Source organism: Gallus gallus, chromosome 2 (assembly GCF_016699485.2).
Source record: "Gallus gallus isolate bGalGal1 chromosome 2, bGalGal1.mat.broiler.GRCg7b, whole genome shotgun sequence".
Taxonomy (NCBI): domain Eukaryota; kingdom Metazoa; phylum Chordata; class Aves; order Galliformes; family Phasianidae; genus Gallus; species Gallus gallus.
In genome coordinates this window covers 81,908,566-81,921,729 of record NC_052533.1, presented here as the reverse complement: position 1 = coordinate 81,921,729, position 13,164 = coordinate 81,908,566, and the positions used below count along the sequence as shown (strand labels likewise).

The following is a 13,164-nucleotide window of genomic DNA, read 5'->3' as shown; positions in this document are numbered from 1 at the left end:
ACACAAGTCATCAATCTTCTTAATCCATTTGAAAAGAGCTATGTTACCATTAGCAGGTCTGTCTCTACAGTTCTATATGCATTCTCATGACATATGTCTTAGATACACCTTTTTCAACTTAGTAGTTAATTATGCTAAATAGCATTTAATTTACCAAACGACAAATAGCTTTAAAGTTGCTATTTTTTTTTAAATAACAACAACAATAATAGCAGAATAGAAACTCCAAATGACTCCTTTAATGTTATGATGATAAATCAATGACTTATTTAATATGTCCACTAAAAGAGTTCATTTTACTACTAGGTTTAGTTGATAATTTATGTCCCATATTGGTTAAAATAATTTGACACAGTGTGCTACTTTTCTTTTTGTTTACATATATTCTATTTAAATGCTGACATACCTCTACAAACTGAAAGCCATAAAGCTCAGCTGTAAGCTTTAGGTGGAATAGTATTCTTCGAGTCTACATGTAGAGGTAATTGATGAGGAAACCAGATTTTTATATACATTAATATTAGAAGTGTTAATCACAAATACAATAAGCAAGAGAGAATTCTGAGTTCTTTTTTTTTTTTTTTCAAAATTCTTTATTTTTCAATATTCTATTCTTTATTTCTCCTGTGTCTTAGGAGTCTTAAAAAGGGAACACATTTTCAAGTTAGACAAATCTCATCCAGTGTCCAGAGCAGCATATATATAGCAGCACATGTTGTGATATTGGATGAGACGTCTTATATGTACCAGGCATCTACCATATCCAGAATCTAAACAATGCCAAATAATCCTGCCCATGTGCACTGTAGCTTTGTGTATACACAGTAGGTCTTATGGCTTGCAGGATTGTCAGTGCTATTGCATACATTATTTCTGCTGCTGCAAATATTCCATCAGTTCTTTCAGAATTTATTTCTTTACTGGATTAAGAACACTTACTGGAAAGTTAAGACATCAGTTCTTCTCCAACAGCTTTTTCCCACTGCTGCCTTTACCGGCATCTCCTATCTGATCAGAATGACTTCGAGAAAAACATTTTTATTTTTACCACTGTGAGAACCCTTCTTTGTCTTCTGTCTCAAAGCTTGCTTCCTGAAGTATTTCTTGTGAAGACACTAAGAATCTAACTGATAAGACTCTAACTGATTTATGGAGGTGGCAAATGATGGGTGCTACCATGTGACAATCAACATCACTTCGACATTTGAAGGCACCTTCCTCCAGAGCTGCTTGCCTCCAGAAGAGAGTGCTCAGGAGTGGTTACTGGTGGAAGATCTGGCCTAATAGCCCCAGCTTGGTGTGGGAAAACTGGGGAATGATACCATCGTGTCCTGTGAGAAACAGGATGCAGATGGGTATCCCTGCTCCCTCTTATCTGCTGGCAAGGCCCGGAAGATGATAACAAAGGAATTTCTGCTGAGACCCCAGAGCCAGTAGCTGCCACTCCAAGGAGAGCTGACTCAACCACTTCAGATTCGAGCTGTCACTCAAAAGAGTGCTGACTCGACCACTTTGGACTTATAAATAAGTTTGTGCTGCCATTGTTGTCATCATGGTCGTCATCACCATAGACACCGTTGTCAACAGAACAACAATGCCCGACAACCCACCACTACTGAAGATCAGTGACTGAACTACAAACCACACTGGACCCATGGTGGTGACTATCTCCCTCTTGCCTCCTATAGAGACTCCTTGCTCCTATTTCCTATCTTTTCTGCTTCCCTTCTTCCCTTCCCCATCACTCTAATTTGTACCTATAAAGACTCCTCGCTTCTATTTCCTTTCTTTTCTATCGCTCGCTGTCCCTTCCCCATCACTCTAATCCATAATAGTGTCTGTCCTCCCTTTCCCCATCTCCCTTCTTAAGATTTGTAATAAACTGGTCGGACCAACATTTGAACCATTATTTCTTAATCTCACGCCAGGTATACATGTATCAGAGAACCTCCTCTCCCTCCTATAAATTGGAGTGAGACAACCACTAAGACAAATAGAAAACTTGAAACTTACACAGCTACAGGATGTAATAAGGTCATTCCTTAAACCTTTTTTTGTTATCTTGAGTGCTATGGAGTTTTTAAAACAAAAAAAAATTGCAGAAGTCTACTATACTAATGAATATAAAACATAGTCTTTCTTTTTTGGTGAAAACTTGCTTGAGTCTTATAATAATTTTTTTCTGCTACAGAACTAAAAACATTACTTATTAAACTATAAATAATAACTGCTTTTCAATTTTTATTAATAAATATCCTTAGTGCTCTCAATAAAGAATAGCAAAAGTACAGCAGTGATGTGGAAGGGAAGCAGCAAGCAGTCTCTTCTGTGTTGTCATCGCTCATTTGCAAAAGGCTGACGAAATACATTCCTATTCAAAGGCTCAATTACAAAACTCTCTACAGACAGATATTATGTGTCTGTGTACAAGCATGGGCCTGCATTATCAGCAGTGATCAGATAAAAGTAGTAGCTATGGAAGAAACACCTTTTCATTTTGCTAGATAAATTGCAATTAATTTCATAGTGTGGTTAACTTTACTGCTAAGTTGGTCTATCAATGTGATTTTTAACAGCAGTGTTTCATTCAGTAATTCCCATAAAAACACTAAATTGTTGGTTATTTTAGGGAAATGGAAGAAATTTTACCTTCAGTTTTCTGTCTTATAAAGAGGAACTCAAAATCTGGGTGAATCAGCTAGGACCCCCATTTTTAATTCACTGTGTCTGTGCTTGACACAATACTGCATCTACACAAATATAGCATATAGCATGCCTGATTCACCAAAGAAAAAAACACTTAGGTCATCTGGTAAACAAGTTAACATTTATTTCTAATAATGTATGGATTCTTCCTTGTCTGTAATGGTGTACAAGTAATGTTTATGAAACCTGGATCACTGTTGGCTAACAACCAAAAGCTGAAGTGTATTGTAGTGTTATATGAAGATTCGGCACTTTTTATTTTTTAGAAAAATAAAGTTTAACTGCTGATTATTTGAAAGTCTGTTACCTCATTTGACATTGAAAATAGTCAGCAGCAATTAAATTAAATCTCTATCAGAAGTAACAAAGTCATCTCCTAATCTTAATATTATATACACTGATTTCACATGTAATATATATAACTGCTTAAAAATCTAAAAGACATAATTTAAAAGGTCATTTATACAAATCTTTTTTTGTAAGGAATGCTTCAAACTTTGCTTCTTCAAAAATTTATATGAAACAGTTTATTTTAAGCAGCTAATCATCAAAACTAATCTTCGCCCTTGTTTTTCAAGTCTATGGTATATAAAAAGAGAAAAGAAATTAGTTGTCTATTATGTACATTTCAGATTCCTTATGAGCTGACACTGTAAATAGACTCATATACACATAAGACCACTTTCTATGCTGTTATGTCAATGTAAAGGAGAATTTTAATGAATAAAAATTTAATTGGCTTCTGTCTGAGGGCCCTCCTTACTATGAGCATCATACAGTTGGATTTAAATGCATGCTATTTATAGTAGGACTGTTAAGAATGGGATGCAAAAAATAAAATAAAATAAAATAATAATAAAAAAACCTTGAAAATGCCCACCAAAAGCCATTTTGATTCAAGTGTTTGTTGTATTTCAAAACTTTCGGAAAATTACTAGTTTACAATATTCTTCCAGACTTATTTATAGCTTTATCTTTTTCCATTTCTTGTAAACTTTGTAACAGTATGCAATATATGCCGAGCTGCACCTTTTTTTTTCTATTTCCAAATTCAAAGCAGTCTGCCAGTAGCAGTTACAGGGAAAACTACCATATCTGTGAAATGTACAAGACTCCAGTCTTTAGCTGTAGGATGACAATTAATTGCCAACACAAATTAATATTTTTCTCCTTCTCCATAAACCTAACAGCAGAGATATTTTGAGATTATAGACCACTGTAAACAATTAGCTTGCTAAATTAATTTTTTTTTTTTTAGATTTTTAATAGCAAAGAAGACATCGTTTTGTCCTCTATAACCTTGTAAGAAGTGAGTAGTCAGAAACAAATTATTGATGTGTTTTTTGATTTGATGTGTTGGCAAGAAAAGTACAAAAAGGAGAAAATGAAATAAGATTTCAGTTACACTTGATCCTCAAGAAAACATAGCTTTTCTCCTTCTTTTAAAGTAACTCAGTCAGTTGGTTATGATTCATTTTTATGGACAAATTTAGCCTTTTTCTTTGCTATTGTTTTCCTCTATTGTTTAGATGAAAAGCAGAACTATATATAATCTTTCAACTACATTAATGTATGTGCAAATTTTATGACTGTGAAATCAAATAAATCAATATTTAGGAAGCTTAGAACAAAAGCTATCTAAAATAACTTACATTAAGCAATTTACTTTGTGCTTAGTATTGTTTAGATAAGCTAATCATGGAAGATTAACCTTTAAATTTTTATATTCTAAAGTACATCAATTCAATTCTTGATTCTTAATGCTTTTAGCTCTGCAAACATCATTTGACATTTACCAATAGTAATGTCAGGGACAAATGTCTCTCATCTTACAGGTAATAAAGATTTGAATAATTTTCTTTTCTTTTCTTTTTTCACAAGAACATGTTGAGGATTGGTAGCAATGCAGTCTAACTTTTGTTTTTAATGGTGAATTAAATGATGACATTACTGTAGAAATCATTACTAGGGAGAGAAATGCTTAACTTTGAAAAGCGCTAGGTAACCAGTAAGATTTATTTTTAAGCAATGGCCACTGTTCTATTTTATTTCAAAGAAACAAACAAACAAACAAAAAAATAAGGAATGAACATAAGAAAAAACAGTTATCATATGTTTTCTGATCCTTAATCACAGAGGCACTCAATTACATGCACAGATATGGAACTCCCAGAAGTTCTATTGTTATTGCTGTGGTGCCTCTAATGTTTATACATACTTCCAATATTTGTCTTTGTGTATGCTCTAATCTAAGTATTCAACACTGAAAAGTAAAAAATAACAATAATTCAGGATAGATTCAGTGTTTACTATTCAAGTTTTCCAGTACCTTTCTTAACACAAAGTCTGAGGAAGAAAGAAGTCAGTTCTAACTCAGATTGTCAAATATTTTTTTTGTAATCTATGGGCTACCCAGTCATCCTGCTCAATAAATTTATTTGAAGAATCTACAAGAGATAATTAAGAAAGGAAATTTTAAACATATTACTCAACAAATTGCAGACATGAAGTTCCAGAGATCAGAAGAAAACTGATAACCACTGAACCAGAGGAGAATTTACAGGACAGGTTCTGTAGCAGTACTAACCTTTATTAGTACTACAAAAGTGCTAGAGATTTTTTAAGGTGTAATACAAAAGCTAGATGAAATAGTAGAACACTGATTATATGTAATGGAGCTGGAATACGTTTCTTTCAGTTTCACAAGATATAACAGTTCAACATGTGTGTGCTGGTGTTTAGATGGCATATTCCTTGAAATACAAAAACGTTTCATACTCACCCATGCTTACTCTTCTATTAAGAACAAAACCTGTTGGAAAAATCTGAAGAAAGTCAAATACAGAATGAGGTCTTGAGGGCACCAAGAAACAAGCACGAATAAAGTAAATGACTCCTCAAAAATAGACTATTTATTTATTTATTTATTTAGTAGAAAGATTAAGGACATTGGCTTTTGAATGATTTATCTGCCATTAAATATAAGTTCATGATTTCAGATACCTAACTCAATGGAACTTCTAAGCATATAATTAAAATTTTCAATCTCTTATTTAGTTAGTTAGTTAGTTTGTTAGTTTCTGTTAGTGTTAAGCCCAAAATGGAACTGGAGCCAAGGTAGAAAATGGTATTAGTTCTATTGCTACATCAAATATTGCTAACAAAAGCTGTATGTAAAAGAGGGGATGCTTTCCCATTTTGAGAATTTCTTCTTGCTAAAGGCTGATTCCTAAGCTGATGGGCAATGGTTAAGTAACAACATAAAATTTTAAAATACTATAGTTACTTTTGTTAGGTGCTAATGCTGTGACATCTGCAGAGTTTGACAGAAGCTATAAAGCCAGTGTCTATATCTGCAACCAGAAAGGCAGGACTTGTTTAATTTGTAAAAGGAAATCTAGTATTTTCCCTTAGCATCTCATGCAAGATTCAAAGGCTTTTTAAAAGTCCCACTGATTTTCCATCATTCTTTTCTGTATTCATTTTTATGCTGACACCATGAAGAACAATAGCAAGATCAAAGTGCAGCATTTACCCTGGTGATGTCTTCTAAATTGTTATATCACACTAGTCTGAGCAGTTTAAAATCCTGCTTTTAATTTTAGTTGGTTCTTTCATCTCACTTCCTAATACATGGTAATTTATATCTAGCATTAAACAAAACACGGCATCAAGTTAACATAATGATCAGAGGCTGACTTTAATAATGTGTGGCTAAACTATTTATGAAAAGTGTCATATATAAACTTGGTTTTGTCACTGAAGGTTGTCTATATGAGTATGTGCATACCAGAATATTCATACTATATATATAATTTTATTTATACAAAATATGTATGATATTAAGCATTTGTTTGCTATAGAGATTCATGGGAACTTATCTCACATGGGAGATTCTCAGAGCATCCTTTCATAGATATCTACTGCACAGGGAAAATGTGACCTTTCTTACACAGTTCTGAAAGTTTGGTTTAGAACCTGATGAATTCAGAGAAAGAAACTTAAATCAGCTCTGGCTCTATTTTTTTTTTTTTCTTCAATCCAAATATTTGAAAACGGACTGATTCAACTTTATCAGTAAGCTAATAAACTGTTATTAAAATAAGGACGACCTATTGAATACACAATGTTCTAAATGAGTCATTAATTTTGTGTTGAAATAAAAGAACTTTGTCCCTTTCTTCTAGCAATTATTCCGATTTGTCTCTATTCATACTTTCAGTCTCTATCAATGCTAAGATCTCTTCTAAAACTGACAACTGACTATTCTGTCCAGCTAATAGTACTGAAGACATGGTGAAGGTAAATCAGATCTGCACAAATATGTTACCCTCTTCCAAAGCATTACTGTGTTACTCTTTGATTCTGCATTACATTTAGTTGCTTCTTTTTCTCCTATGAAATTAATGAGGAAGACATAGGTATGTGCAAGAATGGGTCCTTATGGACATTTTGAAATAAAATGTGAGGACTGTAAACCATAGACTGGTGAGATGTTAAACATGATTTTTACTTTTTCTTTGTTTTACTTCAAAATCTGGAGAAACAGCTGACCACTCTGCAGCTACTTAATGCAGTTGTAAATAGATCATAATAAACATATGGTGTACATGATTGTCTGGGTTGATAAATGACAGCGTCTAGATTGTTCAGCATCAGTGGAAGGAGGGAACAACAACAAAAAAAGTCCTTCCTGATTGCAGCTACAAATGGAAGCAATTTTTCTTTCCTGCACTAATGAACGCAATTCATGTAATGCATATTGCTATGGTCAACAGCAAAATTTTCATGTTCAGTTCACAGACATAAAGTATTTTAATTAAGAATATCAATGAGCAATGACAATTCACTTCCAGAAAAAGCAAAGAAAGATGACTCTTTGGCCATGTAGAAGGAGTTGTTGTTCTGTGAATACAGTTTATCAGTGTAATAAACTCACTTTCCTAACAGTCTTTGATGAAAGAATATCCTTTAAGCAATATTCTCTTTTATTTTTCTGTTTTCCTTTTCTAACCTTACGTTACATGCAGTATTTGACATTAAGCCTGCATTTTACAGTCTCTAGTGATAAAATCACTTCATTTGCTATAAACATCACAAATTAAAAGAGCTTTCAGCAAATGAAATCCAGTACAACATATACAAAACTAAAGTAATTCACTGTCTAGAGACCATAACAAATTTTAATGTGCATTTACAGAGTAAACAGAGGGTTGAAAGGTGTCAAACCAGTGGAAGTAAAGGTAGGAATTACAAAATCCACACAGTACAGAATTATAAATTAAAAAGAGATGGTTTGTCAAAAAATAAAAAAATAAAAAAATAAAAAATAAAAAGATGAAAAAGATGTCTGCTAGTGGCACAACATACAGATAATATTAAAAACTGGCTTGCATGAGGACCAAAGTATATCTACTTGGAAGTTATATCACACAGACTGTAAGCAATTTACAGAATTTAAGTTAGTTTTGCATATACATAAGTTGCAAAAATAAGAGAAAACACATTGAAATATAGAACACACACAAAAAGAAAGATGTATATATATAAACCTCCACGCAGTCATCAGGGGTTGGCCTAAGTCAGCAATTGCCACCACTGACGAAGAAACAAGCAAACAAACAAAAAAGAGGTAAAGAAGATTGACAGTGGAAAAAGAATAACAATAACAACAAACTATTGTCATTTGTTTTCCAGAAAAAAATGTCCTCTGGTCCGTTTGCTGTTCTGCAGAATTTCTTTTCTCCTTCCTATTCCTCATGAAGGGGGAAAAAAAAAAAATACTACTACTAATAATAATAAACGGAAAAAGAAAGAAAAGAAAAAGAAAAAATAAACACATTTTTTGGCAAAGCTTGTGGAGTGGGCTTGGGGGTCCCAGTGTTGAATCATTATGCTTCATCTCATTACTGGCCTCTGTTTGCTTCTAGGCTGGAACAATTCTTTTAGCATAGGAAGCCAAATGTCATCCATGGTTAATTCTACAATACCGATGACTTGCAGACCAACCCCTGAGAAGTCAAGGATGAGGATTCTCCTTGCCGAAAGAAAAGGAAACTAGGTCTTGCTGTTACGAAACATTTGATTACATCACACCAGTTCTCTTCAAATAAAAGATCAGTGACACGCCAAAGAAAATAAAATATATCAAGAAAATGTGGTATCCTCTTCCTTTTATAATATTTATTTATTTATTTAGTATTTTTTGTTTGTACTTCCTGAAGAAGGTGCTCCTTGTGTAGAGATTTAGAGTACATTGGGTGCAGAGTGGTGGTTGGAGTTTAGGGTCAACTTTGCTGTCCGCTCCGTGGATTTTACAGGCGATTTGCTCTTTGCTTTAAGAAGAGAAAGTGATATTGGAAAAAGTCAGCACTTTTAGATTAAAGCAAAGCACCCTTCACAAAGCCACAAACAAGAAGCAGGACAGAAAGTCCATGGCTTGTAGCTATCCTCGCACCTGCGGAAGAAGTTATAAGATATTCGCTCATCTTGCAGATTTCCAATGCTCCTTATAAGGCTGTTTTAAACATACACATTTATATATTTAATTAGCTCGCCAGGTTGGCTCTGGTGCCCTTGAATGTCTTGGCATGCACTGCAAATAACAACACATACAAGTATTTCAGTCCCAGGAGGTTTTCTGCTTTGTTTTGCTTTTGTTTCTTGTCTGTATTTATTTATATTTTTTTTTTAAGAAAGAAACAACATTATCCAGTGGAACAATATACCAAGAGGAACAAATTCAAACACCTTCCACTCCAGAGCATTCTTTACAAAGTCACTTCCAGCATCACATAATTGCCTAGTAACAAAAAACAAAAAAACAAACAAACAAACAAAAAACCTACTAGCTACAGAGTATTCCCTTGCAAAACAGAAGAGATACTGGTAAATGGCTGTGTTATTTATAAGGGGGAAAGAGAATGCTAAAATGTTTCAAGTGTTTATTTTGAGAATCTGTATTTTCCTTGACATATATATATTTAAAGAAAGCTATGAAAACAATGATGTATAGTATTTTTCTAAACGTAGCTTTATATTTTAAGCACGTTACCAAAACAAAAACAACTACAACAACAACGAAATAGAGTCAGAGCTACTCTAATTAAAATTTTGTCACACCAAGGACATGAGTACTTAGACATCTTACATAATAAGTCTCAGTGCTTAATAATGCCCCATTATAAAAATTAGATTTAGAATTTGAAATATATTACTTGAGTAAATATCATGCATTTAGTTTGATTATGCCATATATATGTTATAATTATAACAGATTAATACACGATTAATAAATTTATTGCTCTGTTGTATATTTGAAAAGGATGAATGTTATTAATGGCTAGAGGCATCAATTCCATTAGAAAGTATTAATAGTGTTATAATAGTGTTATAAGCAATCCATAATACTGTTGGACATATAATAATTGATTATTATTAAAAAAAAGATTAATCATGTATAAGTTATTTTGCAAAGAACTGAATATTAAATTGAATACCAAATTCAATGCAGCCCTAAAAAGCACTTTTATCTTCTTAGTAAGAGTATATACAATGAAAGCCAAAAGAATTCAAGGCAAATGTTATTTTTTTAAGTTTTCAGACATTTTTTTACATAATAGTTCTCTATATCTGCTAACGTTTATAAGTGAAGGATTGTGTATTTTGTTTTCTACTTTTAGTAAATTTTTCCCTTCAAAAATGGGGACTAAGCTCAATCCCAGGTCTCTCAACACAGCTTCCTTTTGTAAATAAACGGAGTGAGATACTGCACTTATAGTAGTTGTCACAGTAGACTTCTCTGAGTGACTTCCCTACTGAATGTTGACAAAAGCAGGAAGCATGCTTGCATCTTACTCATCTAACAATGTTAACCTTCCTGTACTGTGCTGCAGAAGCTTGCTGGACTTCTCAAAACATTTGTTTTGTGTTAGGAACAAGCAAGAGATCTACTACAAGTTCTTCCTGTGGATTGCTCTCATGCAGGTAGTATTCATATACTGGTACACAAGTGTATTTTATTTCTAGTTTGGATTTTATTGTGGCATGGCTTTATTCTGTCTTTTATTTAAGGTGCAAAATATGTCATCTGACAGATATTCTGAAGGCTTTTCTTTCCGTAAATAGATTACCAGAACATAGTTACAGAATCTTTTTTACTGTAAGATGGTTTCACATCATATTGAATTATTTTCATTTCATTGGCATTCAATTCTTTTTTTTTTTTTTGATTAAGTTAGAGAAACAGACTGCTTAAGACAATTCCAATGCATCTCCAAGGCAATGGAGACACATTTATTCTACACAAATTATATACAATGCAAATGAGGACAAATATTCACAAGAGTCTCATGGATATTTTTCAAGGATTTTTAAAAAGAATAGTATTATAATTTCAGAATTTTAAAGCTGTAATGTAGTGTGGAACAAAAAAACATACCATACAAAATAGACTTGACTTGTACTATTTCACAGGGGGAAAAGCAACACCATTATATTTACAAGTAAAACATTAATTGGTTTTTGTTTTGTTTTCCTTTTTTTTTTTTTTTTTTCCAGCATGACAATCCATCTCTAATTAGGGGGTCAAATATTGCAGATGCATTATAAACTTTTTTTATATTGTTCAATCGTTGCATAAATCATGAATGCTCCACAAACTGTATCACATTCAACATGTATGTTCTTCTGTAAACAAGTCTGTTTTTCTTTATCTTGGAAATAATTTAGGTTAGAGTACACACAGTAAGTGAAAGCTAATTACAGGTCACATGAGAAAATGTTGGGGTTATACTGATATTAATTCAGCTTCTAAGTGAAGAAAGAAGTTAGAACTACTGAAGAACAATTTAGACATATCTTAAACTGGGTACTTTGTATGGTTTCGGGAACTGGTTATTATATCCTAATGTCACAGCAGAACAGAATTTACTGGCTTAGTAGTTTCCAAAATGCTGTAAAATCCTAACTAATACATATAGTAGCATATCACCCTCAGTGAAATTGATTTGTAATCTCCAGTGACAAATAAGATTGCTAGGTGCGCTCTCATCTTTTCAGTGACGCTTTACAGAATGTAACTGGCTTTAAAAATCATAGAATCATAGAAACATTAAGATTGGAAAAGGCCCTTAAGATCATACAGAGGTTTGATTTTTTATTATTATTATTTTTTTCCAGAGATGCAAAAAATAACTTAACTGGTTCTCTTATGAACACAAGAGCCTCTTTAGATTTTGGAAGGGTGGAAGATCCAAATGTAGAATAATAATATAGCAAAACTCAAAGCAGCCATGCTAGAATTATTCCTTTTTCTAGTCTGTCATATTAGTTCACATTCTATTATTCTGCTTTCCATTTTGATAGAGGATGAGTAATAAGAAATAGTTAGAAATTTTCATTTTGATTGCAAATCCAAAGTCTTAAGGTGGTTAAATCAGAGATTTTATTGCACTATTTTTAAATGTAAGTCATAAGAAAATTAAAAATTGAAATCCAAATGTCACAAAACCACAGAGTATTCAAATTTTCACTTTTCATACAGATCTGCTTTTTGTATACATTTCTGACTAGAACCTAAATAGTATCACTGAAAGTGTGAGCACAGTAATATAAGTAAAACACTGTAGAACTAGTTGTGGATTTTCTAAATCAATTACTGATTTCCATGCCATTTATAACATTATTTTCTAATTAACATAATGAGAACTAAAAGAGTTTTATTGCAGGTCAAGAGCATTGGGCAAAGCTGGACTATAATTATGTTACCCCCCAAAGACAATAATTTGGAGGAATAATGGTGGCAGGTATGCACATTTTATTTCTACATTGTCAGATAAGTTCTGTTTGATGTGTGAGTCAAGGTTACCCATGTTTTGGCCTACCAGTCACTAGGATTCTTGTGAGAAGTGAATCCTCATGTGTTGTTTTTTTTGTTTGTTTGTTTGTTTTCTGACACATATCAAAAAGAGTAAATGTACATGAAACTTTTAGTCTACTGTAAATGCTGTTTTGCCAAAAGCATATGATAATGAGATAAGATTCTGTGCAACATTAGAGTGGTTTATGACATTGAATTATGGGAAACTATGGTTTCACATATATATATATATTTATTATTGGGTTAATTTTTTTCTATATTTTTAGGTTTTATTTACATAAATGCCAGGAAAACAGAAAAAAAAGAGAACAATTGTAGTTGATAATTGTGATCTGATTGTTTAAAATATTTAAAATCTTTGCCACAAACACTTCATGGCTCATAGTATACAGCTCAAGGTTTAAGCATCAATTTTGACCTTTTGATTAATATTAGAGTGTAGTAGTATAAAATGTTGTGCATCAGATTAAGTTATAAATTACTATTTATCCCTACCTGATCCAAAAGTTGGTTCCTCACCACATGTCTGAATGACTACAATGCTTTGCTTTCACTAGCATACTGATCAGAAAAAAAAT

At 32.6% G+C, this 13,164-nt stretch overlaps 1 protein-coding gene across 8 annotated transcripts in view; it reads right to left on the bottom strand.

The window, feature by feature from the left end:
* Positions 1-13,164, bottom strand: part of VSTM2A (V-set and transmembrane domain containing 2A) — a 59,288-nt gene that overhangs the window by 25,052 nt on the left and 21,072 nt on the right. For 2 of the 8 annotated variants that reach the window (XM_046937836.1, XM_004935153.5), the window contains one exon: positions 5,276-9,041. The exons of 4 other annotated variants lie outside the window; for them this stretch is intronic. In XM_046937836.1, the coding sequence (XP_046793792.1) occupies positions 8,953-9,041 (89 nt within the window). In that variant the 3' untranslated portion in view covers positions 5,276-8,952. Of the gene's footprint in view, positions 1-5,275; positions 9,302-13,164 lie in introns of those variants that run through there. 2 more of the 8 variants (XM_004935155.5, XM_419036.7) reach the window with 2 other exon arrangements.